Genomic DNA, 15739 nt, shown 5'->3' on the forward strand with positions numbered 1-15739 from the left:
CTTATGGTTTGTTTGGGGCTTTTTAGCCTATAATGGAACTAATAGAATTGCTTATCTTGCCCGATGAGTTTCTAAACTAGTTTCAGTTAAGTAGTTGCATTTAAGAAGTCAGGATTTCAGCATCCTCTCTGTATTTATGACGTGGGTTATAATAGTGTGCCTCAGTGCTCAGTCCTGATGTAGTGAAATAACTTGATGGAGAGTTACAGAACAAAATAAATCAAGTCATTGAGGTCACCCCTGCTTTGACACAGGCAGGTAGAAGGAGCCTTTTCTTCCACAGGGAGGTGCAAAATAAACATATGTTGAATCTTTACTCTAGGAAAGGGATACTGCTTTTCAGTGGTGTCATGGTAAGTAAAAACTGGCATCATGTGGTGATAAACTGAAGCATATGGCTAAAGTCTTGCTCTGCTTTTCATTTGTTAGCCTAAACCTATAAAAATTGTTCTGATTCAATGGGGAATGTTCTGTTTCTCAATGGGGAAATTTCATTGTAAGTGCTAGTGGAAGATGTCACGTGTGTAGCTGGCAAACGGCAACACTGGTGAAAATAAATAGTGTCTAGCTCTTATTTAGGACTTTTCATCAGCAGATTGCAATTCATTTCACAAGGAGGGAAAGACTATTAAAGACTATTTCAAGTACAGAATTGAGTAGCTTTCAGTGAGTTTTTCCTTATGTTGTTTCTGTGTGGAAGAGGATTTTGGTTTGAGGTTTTTTTTCCCCCAACTGAGAGATCTGTGACCCGTGTCCTACGGTGCAGTATATGTTCAGTATTGTGCGATTTGTTCACCAGCTTACCTGCCTTTCCTGCCTTCTGGAAATCGTATGTTTGATAGTAGCAGAGCTTGCATGTGCTATTGTAGAGGGGTTTGAACCAACTTCTGTTTCCCCTGCGGATGAAAGTGGCGTGCGGAAGGAGCAGTATACACTGAGAGATTTGGTATCAGGCAATCACTTCTCTGGAGGATTAAATGAAGTCTTCAAAAAGGCATCCTTTTCCCTTTTACTTACAAGATTCATAACCCAAACTGCTGGCTCTGTTCATGGGATTTTTTTTTTTTACTAGAAGCCTTAAAACATGGCTTCTTACATTTATTTACTTGGATTCTTCTCTTTATATGCCCAATAGTTTCTTGGATTCTTCTCTTTATATGCCCAATAGTTTGGCTCCTCCAACAACTAGATTATTGGGTAGCAAAGAAGTGTTGTTCTGATACAGCCTAGGTAAAGCTATCAGACTGGATGGTAGCTTGGGCTATAGTCCATGTTTGGAGAGCAGAGGAAGAAAACCGCATTGCACGATGCCTGTCTGCTTTTTTCAAATTCTGCTATTGTTTTAAAAATCCATGCCCCACATGTCAGTCATCTCTTGTTAAAAGAAGGCCTCTGACCAAGAGCCTTCATTGAACAAGAATTACAGTAATGTGATCTAAAAGCTCACAGACTGGGAACTCCTCAAAACCTGGCATGGGAGGAATTTTTTTCCTTCGTTTATTGTAGAGTTAATATATACAGCTTCTCAGGCACAAGGGGATAAGGAAAAAAAAAAAAAGGTTGTGAAAGTTATTATTAATCCAGATGCTTAGAAATGAGCAGTTATGTTTTCCCAAATTATGCAACGGATTCAAAAATAATGATGTATTTTAAAAATTATGCCTTTGGGGTTTGTGCCTTCCAGATAAAATGCTCAGCTCATTTTCATGGTTTTTTTCAGCAATCCCAAGAATTATAAAACTACTATTTAAAAAGATACTGACAATTCCTAAATACACTCTTTTCTTCTTGTTTCTGGAGTTTTCATTGAAACATCTAGAATCACCAGAACTGGAGAATTTAGTAGCAATATTATTCATGTAAATTGTATTCCTTCTTTCCTGTGCCCTCCCTCTGCCCCTGCTAAAATATTGGAATACTTTGGCGGTGTAGCACAGTGAGGGATGATAGTGTGAAGGACAGTATCAGGTAAGTTTACTAAATGCCCCTAAAAACAGGACTACAGGTTATTCCGTACAACGGCAGAGATGAATGTAACAGTTACAAAATTACATTGCCTATGCAAATTTAAAAGCAAACCCAGATTTTTCTGTGAAAATTGTGCCAGCCTCTTCAGGAGAGGTAGGATTCCACTCTGGAATTTCTACGCACTTCTTGTGCATGTGAAAACATTTCTGGTCATGACAGTATCCTGCTACACTTCAGTTAAGAAATAATCTTCCATTTTTCATCATCCCAAAGTTGATCACCCAAATTGCTCATGATGATACATGACGATGAACAGAAACCAAAACTGCTAGAAAGGGTCAGTATAGTAAGTGTACTTCGCTCTGTCACTGGTATTTTCTGAGACTGTCACGTTTGCCTCCTGGCTGACAGGCAAAGATTAAAATCTTGATTGTTGGAAGGCATGGCTGTGCTGGTATGTCCCGACAATGGGGTATAAGCCCAAGGCAAAGACTTCGAATGTAAAACCGAAATTTCCCTCAATTTGGGCTTGGTCAGTTTTGGTTTCAGAGTGGAATCCATTACGGTTTGCAGGTGGGAGAGGTGATATTATGGAGGAAAGAATTCAGGGGAGTTCTGGTATTTCCACTACAGCTCGCCTCTAACTAATGAGTTCATATCAGAAAATCTGCGTAAGTATTAATAAGAATGAAGTAGGATTTTCTGTGTTCACTGTACAATTTAAGGTCTTGCTTCCAAATTATATTCTGTTCCTGGTTTCCAAACTTTGAATTAATGTGATGTAGAAAAGACCATGTCAGCATATACAAGTATGTTATTTACCATGTTGCTTCGTCTTCCCTTTCCAGCACTTACAGAACCCTGCGAACTTCCATAATGCAGCAACAGAGCTCCTGGACTGGTGTGGAGACCCCAGAGCCTTCCAGAGACCATTTGAGCAGAGCCTGATGGGTTGTTTGACGGTACGTCCACTCCCTCTGTGGCAGTGGTTCCTATCTCCTCTGTTTTATACCGTATGCCATCTGTCGTGGCCAAGGGAACTTGATTTTCAGAATCTGCATTTTGTGGGGTTTTTTTGTCATTTTATCTTAAATACATGAAGCCAGATCCTAACAACTGTTTATTTGACTCCATTACTTAACAGGAAGCAAAATGCAGTAACAAGAAGTTAAATCATAAAAGGGAAAAACATTTATAGTTTGATTACTTACAAGTACACAGGCTAGGTTACTTGATATGCACATACAATATTTATTTTCATGGTTTGAAATTGCTAAGTGAGCTGTGTTCTTATGGAGTTAACGGACTTCTCAGGCATTTATTTTCCTTTGCTCATTTTTGGTGGGATTGGAGGGCCACTTGTCTTCTACCCTAAGTATGCTGTACTTTCAGCTAAACAGTGTTTCTGACATACCTGTTCAGCTTTGTTGCATATATTGACTGCATGTCTAATCCTGACATATTCCAACAGTTTTATTGACTTCAGTGCTTTTCTTTATATTCACTCTTTATTAAGACCACTACAGGTCCTAAAGCAACTTCATTATAATGCATTGAGAATATATTTTATTGTGTACACAACAGCATTTTTTGTTTTGAAAGTTCTATTTCCCATGCACCCAGCAGCAGGATCCAGTCCAAAATTGTTACGTGGAGTCAAGACTTTAGAAGAATTAAATTCTGACTGGAGTAGGAGTGTTCAAAAGCTTCACTGCAATTTGCAGAACAAGTTGATATAAATAAATAGTCACAAAGGAGACAGAAATGTTAAAATGATTAATGAAGAGACTATCATTGTGTTTGTTGGGAGGGCAGAAGTGCATGGATTATTTTCATGCACTATGTAGCTGATGTATGTAAAACAGACACTAAGACTGAGATTTAGTTGCCAGAAATCCAAATGTTAAGGAATGGCTCCATCTTAATGTGCTCAAGTGTATAGCATCCCTCAGATTTCTATGTCAAAAGGTTAGAATAAATCCAGTGACCTAAGGAGATGCATATCATTCATCCGATCAGGAAAAAAAAATTAAAGAAAGTTGGAAATGTTAGTAAGAGTCCAAAGATAAGATATTAAACAATTCTGTTTGAAGTAAAAGTTATCTTCAATATATAACCTCAAGCATCAAAAACTGTGCATAGGATCTGATGTGACCATAAATATATTTTATTTATACTTTTTTGAAACTTTACTGGCATTTTCAGGTTAGCATTTGGGAATGGAGACATTTAGCTCAACTGTACTCAGGCACGTTGTGCACAGTATTTCTCTGCAGACCTTTGCTAGAACATGGTGAATCTGACCTGTGACTTCCTTGCTGTTCAAATCTTTTCTTTCTACATAAGCAGAGCTGCAGCCCTGCCCAAGTGCAGGGTCAAAATAAGGTCTGACTGCTAGTGATTCACTGTCTTCACAGAGCATAGGGAAAGCGAGAAGGAAATGCTCCATGAAAAAGTGTGAGGTAAAATACCTGGTTATCAGAGTTTCTTGAAATGAAAATACTGTTTTTCTTCTGACAAGAAAGAAATAAAAAAAATCCTTATTATCTAAGTACTGTTAAGATTTGAACAGCATGTATTGCTTTGCTTCATACTCCTCCCTGAAATCTGAACAGGGTGGCATGAAATCCTCCTTCCCAAGCTTGTTATGGGAGAGCACTATCTGCAGTGTAGGACTGACTGGCACCAGCATCTTTATCACATATTGTAATTTCGTTATATTCCTAACAAGGAAGAAACGCAGTAACTTAACCAGTTGGCTCGTTTTGTGTTAGAAAAATACACAGGATTTGCAGAATGCATATAAGCTGCAATGAATGTGTGTTTCTTGTTCTTAATTTTAAAATTCCTCTAAGGAAGGTATTTTTTAATTTCTTGTTGTGTACATCCCTCTTCCTGCTTCCCATTAAACAGGCTTAACTATATGCTCATACCCCAAGAGGGTGATATGTCCTGTTTCTTCCTAATACTTAGCAGTACAGTGGGCAAGGTCTCCTTTTTTTCTTTTAAAAATGCATTCTGTCTGAGCTTGCTCATGTATAACTTTTTTCTAAATAATACTTTCTTCTTCAAAATTTAGCAAAGGTCAGTGTTGAGGCTTGTTGTCCTCTTACAGGAAAATGTGTTTATCTACCTTTATTTAACAAATGTAATAGAACTTTAGTCTGTTTCCAGGGAAATTGTTCAGAAAGTTGCAAATAAGTGAAAGGCAGCTGAAATACTGGAATATCATGAGTAAATTTAACGTTAGTTTGTTTAGCTGCATGTTCTGTACTATCGGGAGCCGATTTTTCTTAATGCTGACAAAGTTTATCAATGATGTTCTTTGTGAGGATTATGCTAAAAGAAAAAGCAGTATGAAAGTCTGTTCAGCCACTAAAACAGGATTATTGTTTTATTTTGACAGTCTTTAAAAAGACCTTCAAAACCAAATTCCCTTAAAACTTCCATATTTTTGGATATGCTTTTTAAAGCAAGTAGTCTCTACCATCATTACAACATTTGAGCTGTGTGGATTCCTAAAGGCAAGTGCATTTAATCGAGAAATTCTACAAATACTAAAAATCCTTTCTTGCTTATAAGGCTCCTCCTCTGCAGTGTACAGAAGGATTTTTTTCCTTTTATGACATTCTGTTCTGTTAGCTCTCTGACCAGGGAAAAAGTGGTATACTAAACTTTTCTGGAACCACCAAGGGATATGAAATCATCATATCCTACTAGCGGATAACAGGGTATATACTAATCCAAATTGAAATATGCTAATATGTCATGACTGCAGAAGGGCAAGCTCGCTCAGGAATGAACAAACCATCCGCTCATACACTGCAAAGTTGAAATGCATCAGATGTAATAACAGAGCATCAAAACAGATCTCTTGTATTATGGATAACCAGTTTAATGGTACCTCTGGTATAACAGATTCTTTGCGTCATTTAAGTCTTATCTATAATATTTTTGCAAAAATTAACCAATTAGATTTAATCCTATTAATAAAAAGGAAAAAAAATTGCTCAAATCTTGAAATTGTGCTGTAATTTTAAGAAGCGGTTCTTAGAAAATAGTTCTTTTGATCCTACACACCATCTTCATATCAGCACTCTCAGTAATATCTGGTTCACTTTATAACACCAGTATGTTTTTATTCCTGTTGCCAGTCTGCTAGACCCTGAATGGATGCAGAAGAATGGTCGTAGAAATACTCTGCTTGGGCATCTGCAGAAAAGCTTACAGCTTCACTTATGGAATCACTGGGTTTGCTAATATATAGAATAGGCTGTTACAGAAGGTTTTCTGTGCTTAAATTGTAATACCAGCACTTAAGGAAATCTTGATGACTTGAAAATTTCATGAGTTAGCTACACAACGCATGTTGAACGTCAGCGTGTTTCTAGTGTTCATTTTTCCTCAGTGACTTTTTTCTCTTTTAGAATAATAGATGTGCACAGTATACATACTGGCTATTAGCAGTAGATAATCATTTTTACTTATCAGCAGTGCTGGATTTACTGGAGTTAAATTTGCTACTATGGGCTCCAGTGACATTGTATGCAGGGTAATAGGAATGGTTTTCTTATCTCAAGAACAAACTTGGGATTTGGTACAACAGCTGAAATTTTACCAGAGAGGTGTCTAATAAGGCCTGTAAACAGGCTTTGATTAGCTAGTTAAATACTTTGCGTTTGTTGTATAGGATACTTCAAATGATTGCACTTTTAGAGATGAAATAACTTCTGCTTGTGATAAGGAACTTAAGCTGATGCTGTCCAGGCCTCTGAATAAAACTGGAGTAATTCTGTGCAGCACAAACAGTCAAAGAGAAAAGGTTTAGGGTACACGGGTAAACCTGTGGCTTGTGCTATAAAAATAAATTATTTTTTTTGTGAGCTAAGCCCCCAGAGCTGTGCCCCTTCTCGCAAAAATGTGTGTTACTGCCTGTGCATCACCATTATGTTCAAACAGTTCTGGCAGGCACTAATTCCAGAGCTTACCTTTTTGTGCTGACCCATTATAGAAAATCACCAAAGGGAGTGGGTAATACAAGTTTGTAAAGAAAACACATTGCAACAGATAAATAAAAAGTCAAGGAGGGGAGGGGTAAGCTTTGAATCGGTTTTCTTCCTTGCAAGCTACAGCCTACAAAAGGGTTCCCTTAAACAGCTTTGATGGAACTCATGCAAACAAATTATCTCCTTTTCAGAGACAATAAACTCTCTTCTAACTTGCCAAGGAAAGCTAGGTGTTATTTTTCAAGAGTAGTTATTTTCAACTCAAATGGAACTGTCTGTAAGCCAGAAATTTGAATTATAATTTAAAGAATTGATTCTATAAATTACTGAAATTGCAACAGATAGAGTGTCCTTTGGTATGTGACATTACTTCTCGTATAGTGTTATGGGGAGCTGATTAAAATAACCTCCACTTTCCACAAACCAGACATAGCTATGTTTTTATTATGATTGAAACAGTTTCTGATTCTAGTGTTCATAGTTTATAAGGCACTTTGGGATGAGATTATGGTAGGGCTAATACTCTTGATAAATTTAAAAATATAATTCTCTAAAAATGAACTGTTTATGGCATTACCTTACTGTCTTCTGAAAGAAACAGCTTTGGTTACTACACAGCAGTTAAAAAAATAACCCTGGTTTGGTTGGACAAGGTTGTCTCACACTCTGCTGCCTTTTCTCAGATCCACTCTAGTCTCATCCCATAGGTCTGCTCTTGCCAAGCAGTTTAACATGTAAATGATCTTACTGAGGGCATTGGCGCTTTTTTGTGTTGGCGCTGCAGCAAAAATGGAAACGAGGGGACAGCTGAGAGCAAATTGGACAGATTTACAGACTTGTCTTCAGTGAAGGACAATAAAGGCACTGCTTTGTTCTCCTACTGTGCTTCAGCGTTACAAGGTGCCAAGTTCATTGTTCTTCAGGGCTCTTCAGCGTGCCTGAAAAGGAAATAGAAGGGCGAGAGAAGCACAGCTGTGTGCAGTTCCTCTGTAACTGTACCTACAGGCTTAGTCTAAGAAATTAAAATGCAGCACCACAACGGTTTTGGACAATAGTAGGAATTTAGGTAAGCAGGGTGTGCTTACCTGAGCTGGGTCTTGGGCAAAGCACTGAATGTAACAGAGCTTCTCTAGTGAAAACTGGTGTCTCTGACCACCATGGTTAGGACCTGGGTCTTCCTTTCCGTCCAAGAAGTAGCACTTACTGCCCCAGTTTGTCCACAAAAAGCTACACTGAAATAATCATTAAAAATGCCTTTTCCTCTCCAAATGTTGGGTCTGCTTCAGTCATCAGATGTAGGAAACTCACCCATGTTTGTTTAAGAAATGTTTCTCTTTAAATTAAAGAAAAACAACACTCAAAGCTGTAGTCATAGTTGTACTCTACCTGAAGATTACGGTTTTCATTTAAATCTTTTGTGTTGCTTGTAGCTCTTGCTAGATCTCTTACTGCTGAAGAGAGTTGCTGAAATAACAAGAATCTGTGTTAAGCTGATGGAAGTATCTGCTATAGGTTCATTTTTAGTGATACTGATACATGGTACAATGATCTTTTGAATTGCATGTCTCTCTGGAAAATCCTGGGATTGAGACTGTTCAGATTTTTTAGGTCATTTTAAGAAAAATAAAAATAGCTGCTCTCAGTTTCATGATACAGAAATCTATTTTAGCTCATCCAATATGTAATGAAAAATATAATTGATTTTTAAAAAAAAAAAAAAAAGAGAGAGAGAGCGGTATCTTTGAATAATGTCAAGTTTCCACAACAGGATGCCTCAGACAGCAAAAACAATGAAGTTGAGCTAATGCTAATGTGTTCACAAGGTATCTGGTGCTACACTGCCTTCACGCCAGGCTGGGTTCATTCTGTTTAATGCAGAAAAGTATGTAATCAAAATCAACATGTGACATTCAAAAATCAGATTTCAAACCAGGGTAGGATCTCAATGTGAGTAATTACAGATGGAAGAGTTGGTTCAGCATATCTATACCCCGAAAATGGCAGGATGCAGCTGCCCATTAGAGCCCTAGAAATGTTGCATTTAGTCTTTGTATCCAAGACTTCCAGAGCAAGTTCACATGGAAGAAATTCTGCTTCCATCATCCTCTCCCTGCATTTATTAAGCATACAGTTTTACGTGTTTGCAATGCATCACAGCACTTTAGGGGTGTGTACGTGCTGTACCGTCAGAGTACAGCCAGCAGGCACAGAACACTCTGCTTCAGAGCAGCTCATAATGCTACCAAATAACTCATTATTACTGGCTGTCATATGACCTCATGGTGTCCCAAAATCCTTTTTTTAACTTAATTTCGTTAGTCAAGACATGGATTATCTTAGAACCTCAAAAATATTTGTTTGAGATATGTTGCTGTCCAAATTAAAATGCTTTTGGAATTCCTGAATCACTTGCTCCATATGATGGCTGTATGTTTCATCCGTATCATTGTTCAAAGTCTTCCAGGACTCAGGTGGCAACAGTATTGCAGTGACCCAGTGTTCAGCTGGCTTAATTAAAGCAAAATCCCTGCATCTTTCCCTCTGGGAGAAAATTTCAGATGGACAGGGTTGAGTATAGTGACCTTCTCTTCTATGTTTATGGTTGTTAGAGACATGCAGAGGAGAGGAGGATGTAAAAGAGGAGATATCCTTATTCAGCATGGCTTACTGCACTGTTGCAGGAAATGTCAAGAAAAGTAGCAGATGGCAGGGATACTTGTGTATTTTATTTTGAAAGTATGGTCCTTACGTACCTAATGGGGTGGGAAATGTATTTTAAGAAAACCCTAGTTTGAATACAAGGGCTCTGTAGAGTCTCTTACATTTGCAGAACCTACTTAATGTCTGTTTTCAAGCATCAAAGGCAAGAAACTAGTTAATGATATATAACTTTACTTACCTGCTTTGATTGTCTGTATTGTTGAGGCAGCCCTTCTGCAACTGGAGTGTAAGAGTCTCATCAGACCAGGACTTCAGAGCACAAAGATTTCTTCCTCCCTCCCCCCCCCCCCCCCCCGCCCTTTTTTTTTTCCTGTTTGAGGCAGATCACTATTCATGTTGCAAAATTCCTCAATTTGCTTCCTGTTTATCTGATCTTTGTGTGTTACTGAGGGGGAAAAATTACCATCTACATTGCAGAATTCTAATTACAAAATTTCTGCTGTAGTCTTCAAACTGCATTCACATAATTTCAAGTATGCACAAGTGGCTGAACACAGAGCTGTCTGAACTAGCAATCAGCTGGCATTTTTAGTTTTGAGCAGCCAGCAAATTGAATTGGTAAAATTCATTCTGATGCCAGCAGGGGGGGGTGCTCTTGACTGCTGCTAGTTAAGAGAGTCTTTGAAAGTGCAACATAATGGGAAGGGAGTTTTGTAATAAGCAGTCATATAGCTCTCTTGATTAACAGGCCTGTTAGGTTAAGAGGTACATTGTTCCAGTACTTTGTGGTGTGATGACAAGAAGGGCAGGGAGTGGAGCTTGCCACGGTGTAGCTCCTTAGCCTCATATAAGGAGAAAGGGGAAAAGAAGAGGGGGGAAAAAAAAAAAAAAGTATTGCAGTTAAATTCAGCAAAGAGAAAAGAAGTTGGTAGCAAATTCCTCTGCTTTTCACGTTATTAAAACCTAACTCTCATCATTTTTCCCTCACTGTCAATGACCCTGAGAGTTCAGGCATCTGGAACTCTGCAGAACTGTGTCACAGGCAGTGAATGAAATGTCTCCGTTATGAATGAAATATTATTCAGATGAAAGATTTCAAAGGTTCGGGGTGATCAGATTTTCTTATTGGCAGTTAATGTTACAATAATGTTTGTTTGCAAATAAGGTGTATGTTCCTTTAAAGATACAGCTCGAAATAGTTGTCAGCACCATATCTAAGTTAAAATAAAAGCTAGGTGTTACAAGCACAGGTAGGAAATAGGCTAGCTTTTGTAAGGTCTAACTGTCTAAACCGTTATTGTAAAATAACATAGAGAATTATTAAGTGTTGAACCTTGGGCTGGCTAAGCACCTCTCTCAACCGTGATAAAGGACGATCTCAATTTACAATTGTGGTATCACTGGCAACTCTATTTTTTTTTTTTTTTTTTTTTAATGCGCTACTTTTAAACTGAATTTTATGGCATATATGCCTAGGTCAACTAAGCTACATGCTTACAGCATTGCAGAATGAAGTAATGGTTGAACACGTGGTGCTGCCTGCATGTTCTCTGAATTTTTGCTGATATGCTGAACTTGAATTAGCAGTTAGAGAAAGCCTGAGTATGTTTGCGAGTGGTATCATATCACTTAGCCATAACACTGAATGGATAATTGAAACTGTGTTGACTCAGTCCCATCTAATCCGCACTGTTACCTCAGTAAGATTAAAATCGGAGGAGGCTTCAAACTTGGGCGTTCCTGGGACAGGGTGCAGACTGAGCTGGATGGCTCCAGTCAGCAGCAGGTGTCTGCAACAGCTGAGATTCGGCTTGGGATGGACCTAAGGGGGGGGCATGGTGTCTACTCTTCTTCCCCTGGCTGGGATGTCGTATAGATGTTTTCTGGTCTACTGTAAATCCTATTACCCTCCAAACTCCAGGGGTTGATAGGTAGCCTGTTCCAATGCTTGATGATCTTTAATACCTAGAACTTTTTCCCAGTATTTATCCTTAGTCACTTGTACACTGAGCAGATGAATTCTGCTGTGTGTTCCTAATTTTCTATTTGGGCATTTGATTTTTCTTTCCCGTCTATAGTATTTCATATGTGTTCTTGGCCTGGTTTTTGGAACACTTTTCCAGTTTATAGAGATTATTTTAAACTTTCATCCTGTGAGTGTTTGCAGAGTCTTCTGCCTATTATCATCTAGAAGTTTTGCAATTTACTCTGTTGCATTGTCCAAGTCACGACTGAATACATAGAAATGACCTGTATCCAGGACAAGTTATGATTTGACAGAGGACTATTATTTAATAATCTGAGTAAGATTTATACTACTGTCATCTGGGCTATGTTCCTCTGTTATGACAGTGTCATATAGGGCAATGTCAAAAGGCATGTTAGAGTTAAGATGTTACATCCACTATTTTCTTTACACTTACAAGGCCAGTTCATAGAATGATAGTTAACTCGTCAAAGAAGAAAACCGCACTGTGCTGATGGATTCACGATGATGTTCTCTATTACTCACTTAATGTTTGTTTAGTAATTTGTTTTGTTGTCTGTCTGGGTACCTGTAATTTCTGAGATTCACCTTTTTACCAGTTTAAAACCGGAGATTTGATGTGCCTCCAAGGTCTCTGTCTTGAATGAATTGCTGAAGATAATCATTAGCAGTTACAAGGTTTGCCTGGGCTAGTTCCTTTGAGGCACTCTAAGGTAAATTTCAGCAGGGTCTGCTGACTTGAATATATTAAACTTATCAAATGTCTTGTAGTTAGTTCTTTGCATTTTCTGGATCGTATTCCTATGACGCATTTGTTGTCTTGTTTCTGAGAAATCTCAGTGTTTATTTAAAAGGCCAGGAGGTCCCTAGCATACAGGTTCACCGGAGGAAAGCCTCCCAAGTACCAAGTGAGCAATGTCTGACTTCAGTTGCAGGCAACCTGAAACAGGGTCTTTGGAGGATGTATGATCTGTTCTGTTCAACTTTGATTTTGAAATAAAAGTAAGTCTTCAGCTGTCATAATTGAAAGAAAAACTTTAAACTTGAAATACGGTTAATGCAAAAATTTATAAGCCTATGAAGAAACTGGAAATAAAAAGCGAACCACCCTATTTGTGTTAACCACGGGGATTGCTGCGAAGTGGTGTACAAAAGCCAAGGGCCAGGGGAGAAAGGCCCAGAGAAAGCCCTCTTGAGCATGGTTAGACCAGTTTGTTTTACAGAGCCTCTTTCTGCATTTAGCAGAGTGCATAGAAGAAAAATTTAGGTGGAAAATGACTCTTGGCAAAATGAAAATTTTATTAGAGATGTCTGTTTTCTATTAAGTAGCTGAGGGGTTTGTTGTTGTCCTTTTGAGAAGAGGGAGGGGGTTTTGTGTCAGTGGAAGCACGTTCTTTCAAATTTAGATTTTTTTAAAAAAAAAATTATTTTTTTAGCTAAAATTAATTTGCAATGTTTTCTCTCACATTTTTCATGAAAAACTTGAGCAATAAGTAATAATTTGACTGGCTGACTTCTCTAGACTTGCAAGTTCAGATTCCACATTCTTGTGCTTAGTCTTCTGCTTGAAGTGCTTGCTAAAGTATAGCTTCACCCGCTTCGAGGTGGGCTTTAGCAGGACGGTGCCATGGCCATCAGGGTGCAGTTAGTGTCGGGGCTGCGTGCCCTGGCACCTGGAAGCTCTGCTTTTGGCCACAGTGAGGTACAGAGCAGTGCTTTCTCTGGTGGAGGAAACTAAGAAAAGGAGACTGATGTCAAATGAGAGTGTAACAGGTTAGGCCTCAGCCTGTTGTTGGGACTCGGACTGACCCAGACTTCGCAATCTGTTCAGTGAAGACATTGCAATTGTAGATTGGCTTTCATGGGCTCAGGGTTTTACGATTCTCTGTATTTCCTGAGTTACCTTGTAGAATTTTTTCCGTAATTAGCAAGATGTCGGTTGAGAGTAGAGATTTGGCCTCTGGCCAGCAGGGTCTCAGTATTCGTAGCTTTGCATTTTAAAATGAACCAAGCATATAAGCAGACAGTGTGTTTCTTAAGGTACCGTGTGCTCACAGATGAGCAGTTCTATCTGCCTTCGTTCCTGTCCAGTTTCAAAATAAATAGTTCAATGATAATGTGCTTTTTCAAAACAGAAGATGGGAGGGCCCTTTCTCCTTTATTTCACAGACCTGAGTAGCACTCTGAAATGTGTTCCTCTGCGATGGTACAGTAGATGATGCCTAAAGGAGTTTAAATAATGTTTATACATTAGTGAGACATTGCCCTCAGGAGCCTTTAACAAGATGGTTTCTTTAGAGGAGCTTTCTGTCTACTTCCTACTGATCCCTGCCCTAATGTCTACCTGTCAGTGGCTGAACTATGGTAATACTGGAGGTAGGAAAGGGGAACAGTTAGATTTCCAAGTGCGTGTTTTCCAAATGTCATAGCAGCCCACTGGTCTTCACTCCTATTGCTAACTTAGCGTGAAATATGAGGTATCTTGTTGTTCTGCTGTTGTTCTTTTGCCTGTGTTTTTTTATTTTATCTTATTTTTGCAAGTTTGGACCCAGAGTCTTAACCAGGATATTAATAACAATCAGACTTCTAAGTGTAAAGGATTAAAGGCTGATCTACCAAGTTAGAAATGTTTTTTGATTTATCAAAAATAATTGCATTCTTTCTCGCAAATTATTTTTTTCTTTCCTGTCTAAACTTACAATTGTAATTGTGAAGAGAAACAGGAGATAAAACAGTAGGTGTGTTCTAGGGTTGTGTATTACTGTACTGGTTGTCCCAAATTCTCATTTCATTTCCCTGAAGGTCACTACTGCTCTGTTTTGAGATTGGGAGGGTTAAAAAAAATGTAGGGAGGGGAGACTCCCACCTGATAAATTCCTGTGCATCCTTAATTTCTAAATTAATAGGAACAACAGAAACAACAAAAGTCTACCCGGGAACTTTATTCATGCTAATTTTTTCTTAAGAAAGAAATTTGTTTCTTAATTGTTAATTAGGAAAAGTGGATATTGGAAAAAGTTCAGAATAATAAGATTCATGTAATAGTGTTGAGTAGGTAGGGCAGAGTAGTGCATTTATTTACCATGTAGGTTATCACATATGTTGGTTCTTTACCCTGTTCTATACTGTTGCTTTTTGGCGGGAACCAGTCCTGGACCCAGATAATTGCAGCGTTATTAATTTAGAAAGAGGCTTTCAAATGGAGATAGGGGGTGGGAAAAGAATATTTTCTTGCATTGTAAGCTATTTAGGATAGGGGCTTTCTTTTGCATCACACAAGGAAATGATGTTCTGTTTCTTGTGGAGTTCCTTGACCATTGTTTCAATGCAAAGCAGTAATGGGAATGTTAAGAATAATCTTTTATCTATGCCTCTGAGTCTGAAGTCATCCTGTGCCACTAGAAGGCAATATAAAAGCTCTGCTGTGTATAACTTTAGCATAGCTTGCCAGAATGACCGCAGTATTGTGTTTATACTGTGCAGATTTTCATGCAGATACATTCTTGGCTGATAGCTGAGTTGCTGGCCTGGAGAAACAGTTGACTGCTTTTCATCCTTAACCCCAGTCTTTGATTTGCCTAGTTTTGCTAGTCCTTCTAGATCAGTTCCCATTTCCAGGAGAAGTCAAAAAAAAAAAAAAAAAAACACCAAACCCAAATAAACCAAACCAATTCTTCTTTCCCTATTTGATGTGTTTGGCAAATACTTCTTGCACAGGCCTATTTATTCTAAAACTGTAGTAAAGGTGCTTCCCAATATGGTATTGTTGAAATGCAGCAACTGTGACACTGATCACAAGGCAGGCGAACACTGCCCGTTGGTGTGAAGGAGGGTATTTTAACCTAAAGGACCTGGGCACTGCTCTTGAGAACAGGGCCAGGAACCACTTGTGACACAGAGATAGAGACTTAGGGACTTCTTATCCTCAAGTCTCAAGTACAGTAAAATGTATTCTGTACAATCTTTGCATACATTTCTCTTGCATTATTTCTTCTGGAAAAGTACTTTGTCTCTCCAACTTTCATGGAACCACTAGGCCTTTCTTCTGGCTGAGTGGTCAAATAACCAGATCACCAGAAGACACCTGTGTTCAGTTTTCTGTGCTTGCACTGGAAGC

General features: G+C 38.5%; 1 protein-coding gene across 4 annotated transcripts in view; it reads left to right on the plus strand.

The window, feature by feature from the left end:
• Nucleotides 1-15739, plus strand: part of ZMIZ1 (zinc finger MIZ-type containing 1) — a 365555-nt gene that overhangs the window by 217158 nt on the left and 132658 nt on the right. For all 4 annotated transcript variants that reach the window (XM_082308314.1, XM_082308317.1, XM_082308316.1 and 1 more), the window contains one exon: nucleotides 2817-2930. In XM_082308314.1, the coding sequence (XP_082164440.1) occupies nucleotides 2817-2930 (114 nt within the window). The remainder of the gene's footprint in view (nucleotides 1-2816; nucleotides 2931-15739) is intronic.

Source organism: Platalea leucorodia (genome assembly GCF_965183815.1).
Source record: "Platalea leucorodia genome assembly, chromosome: 4".
NCBI lineage: Eukaryota > Metazoa > Chordata > Aves > Pelecaniformes > Threskiornithidae > Platalea > Platalea leucorodia.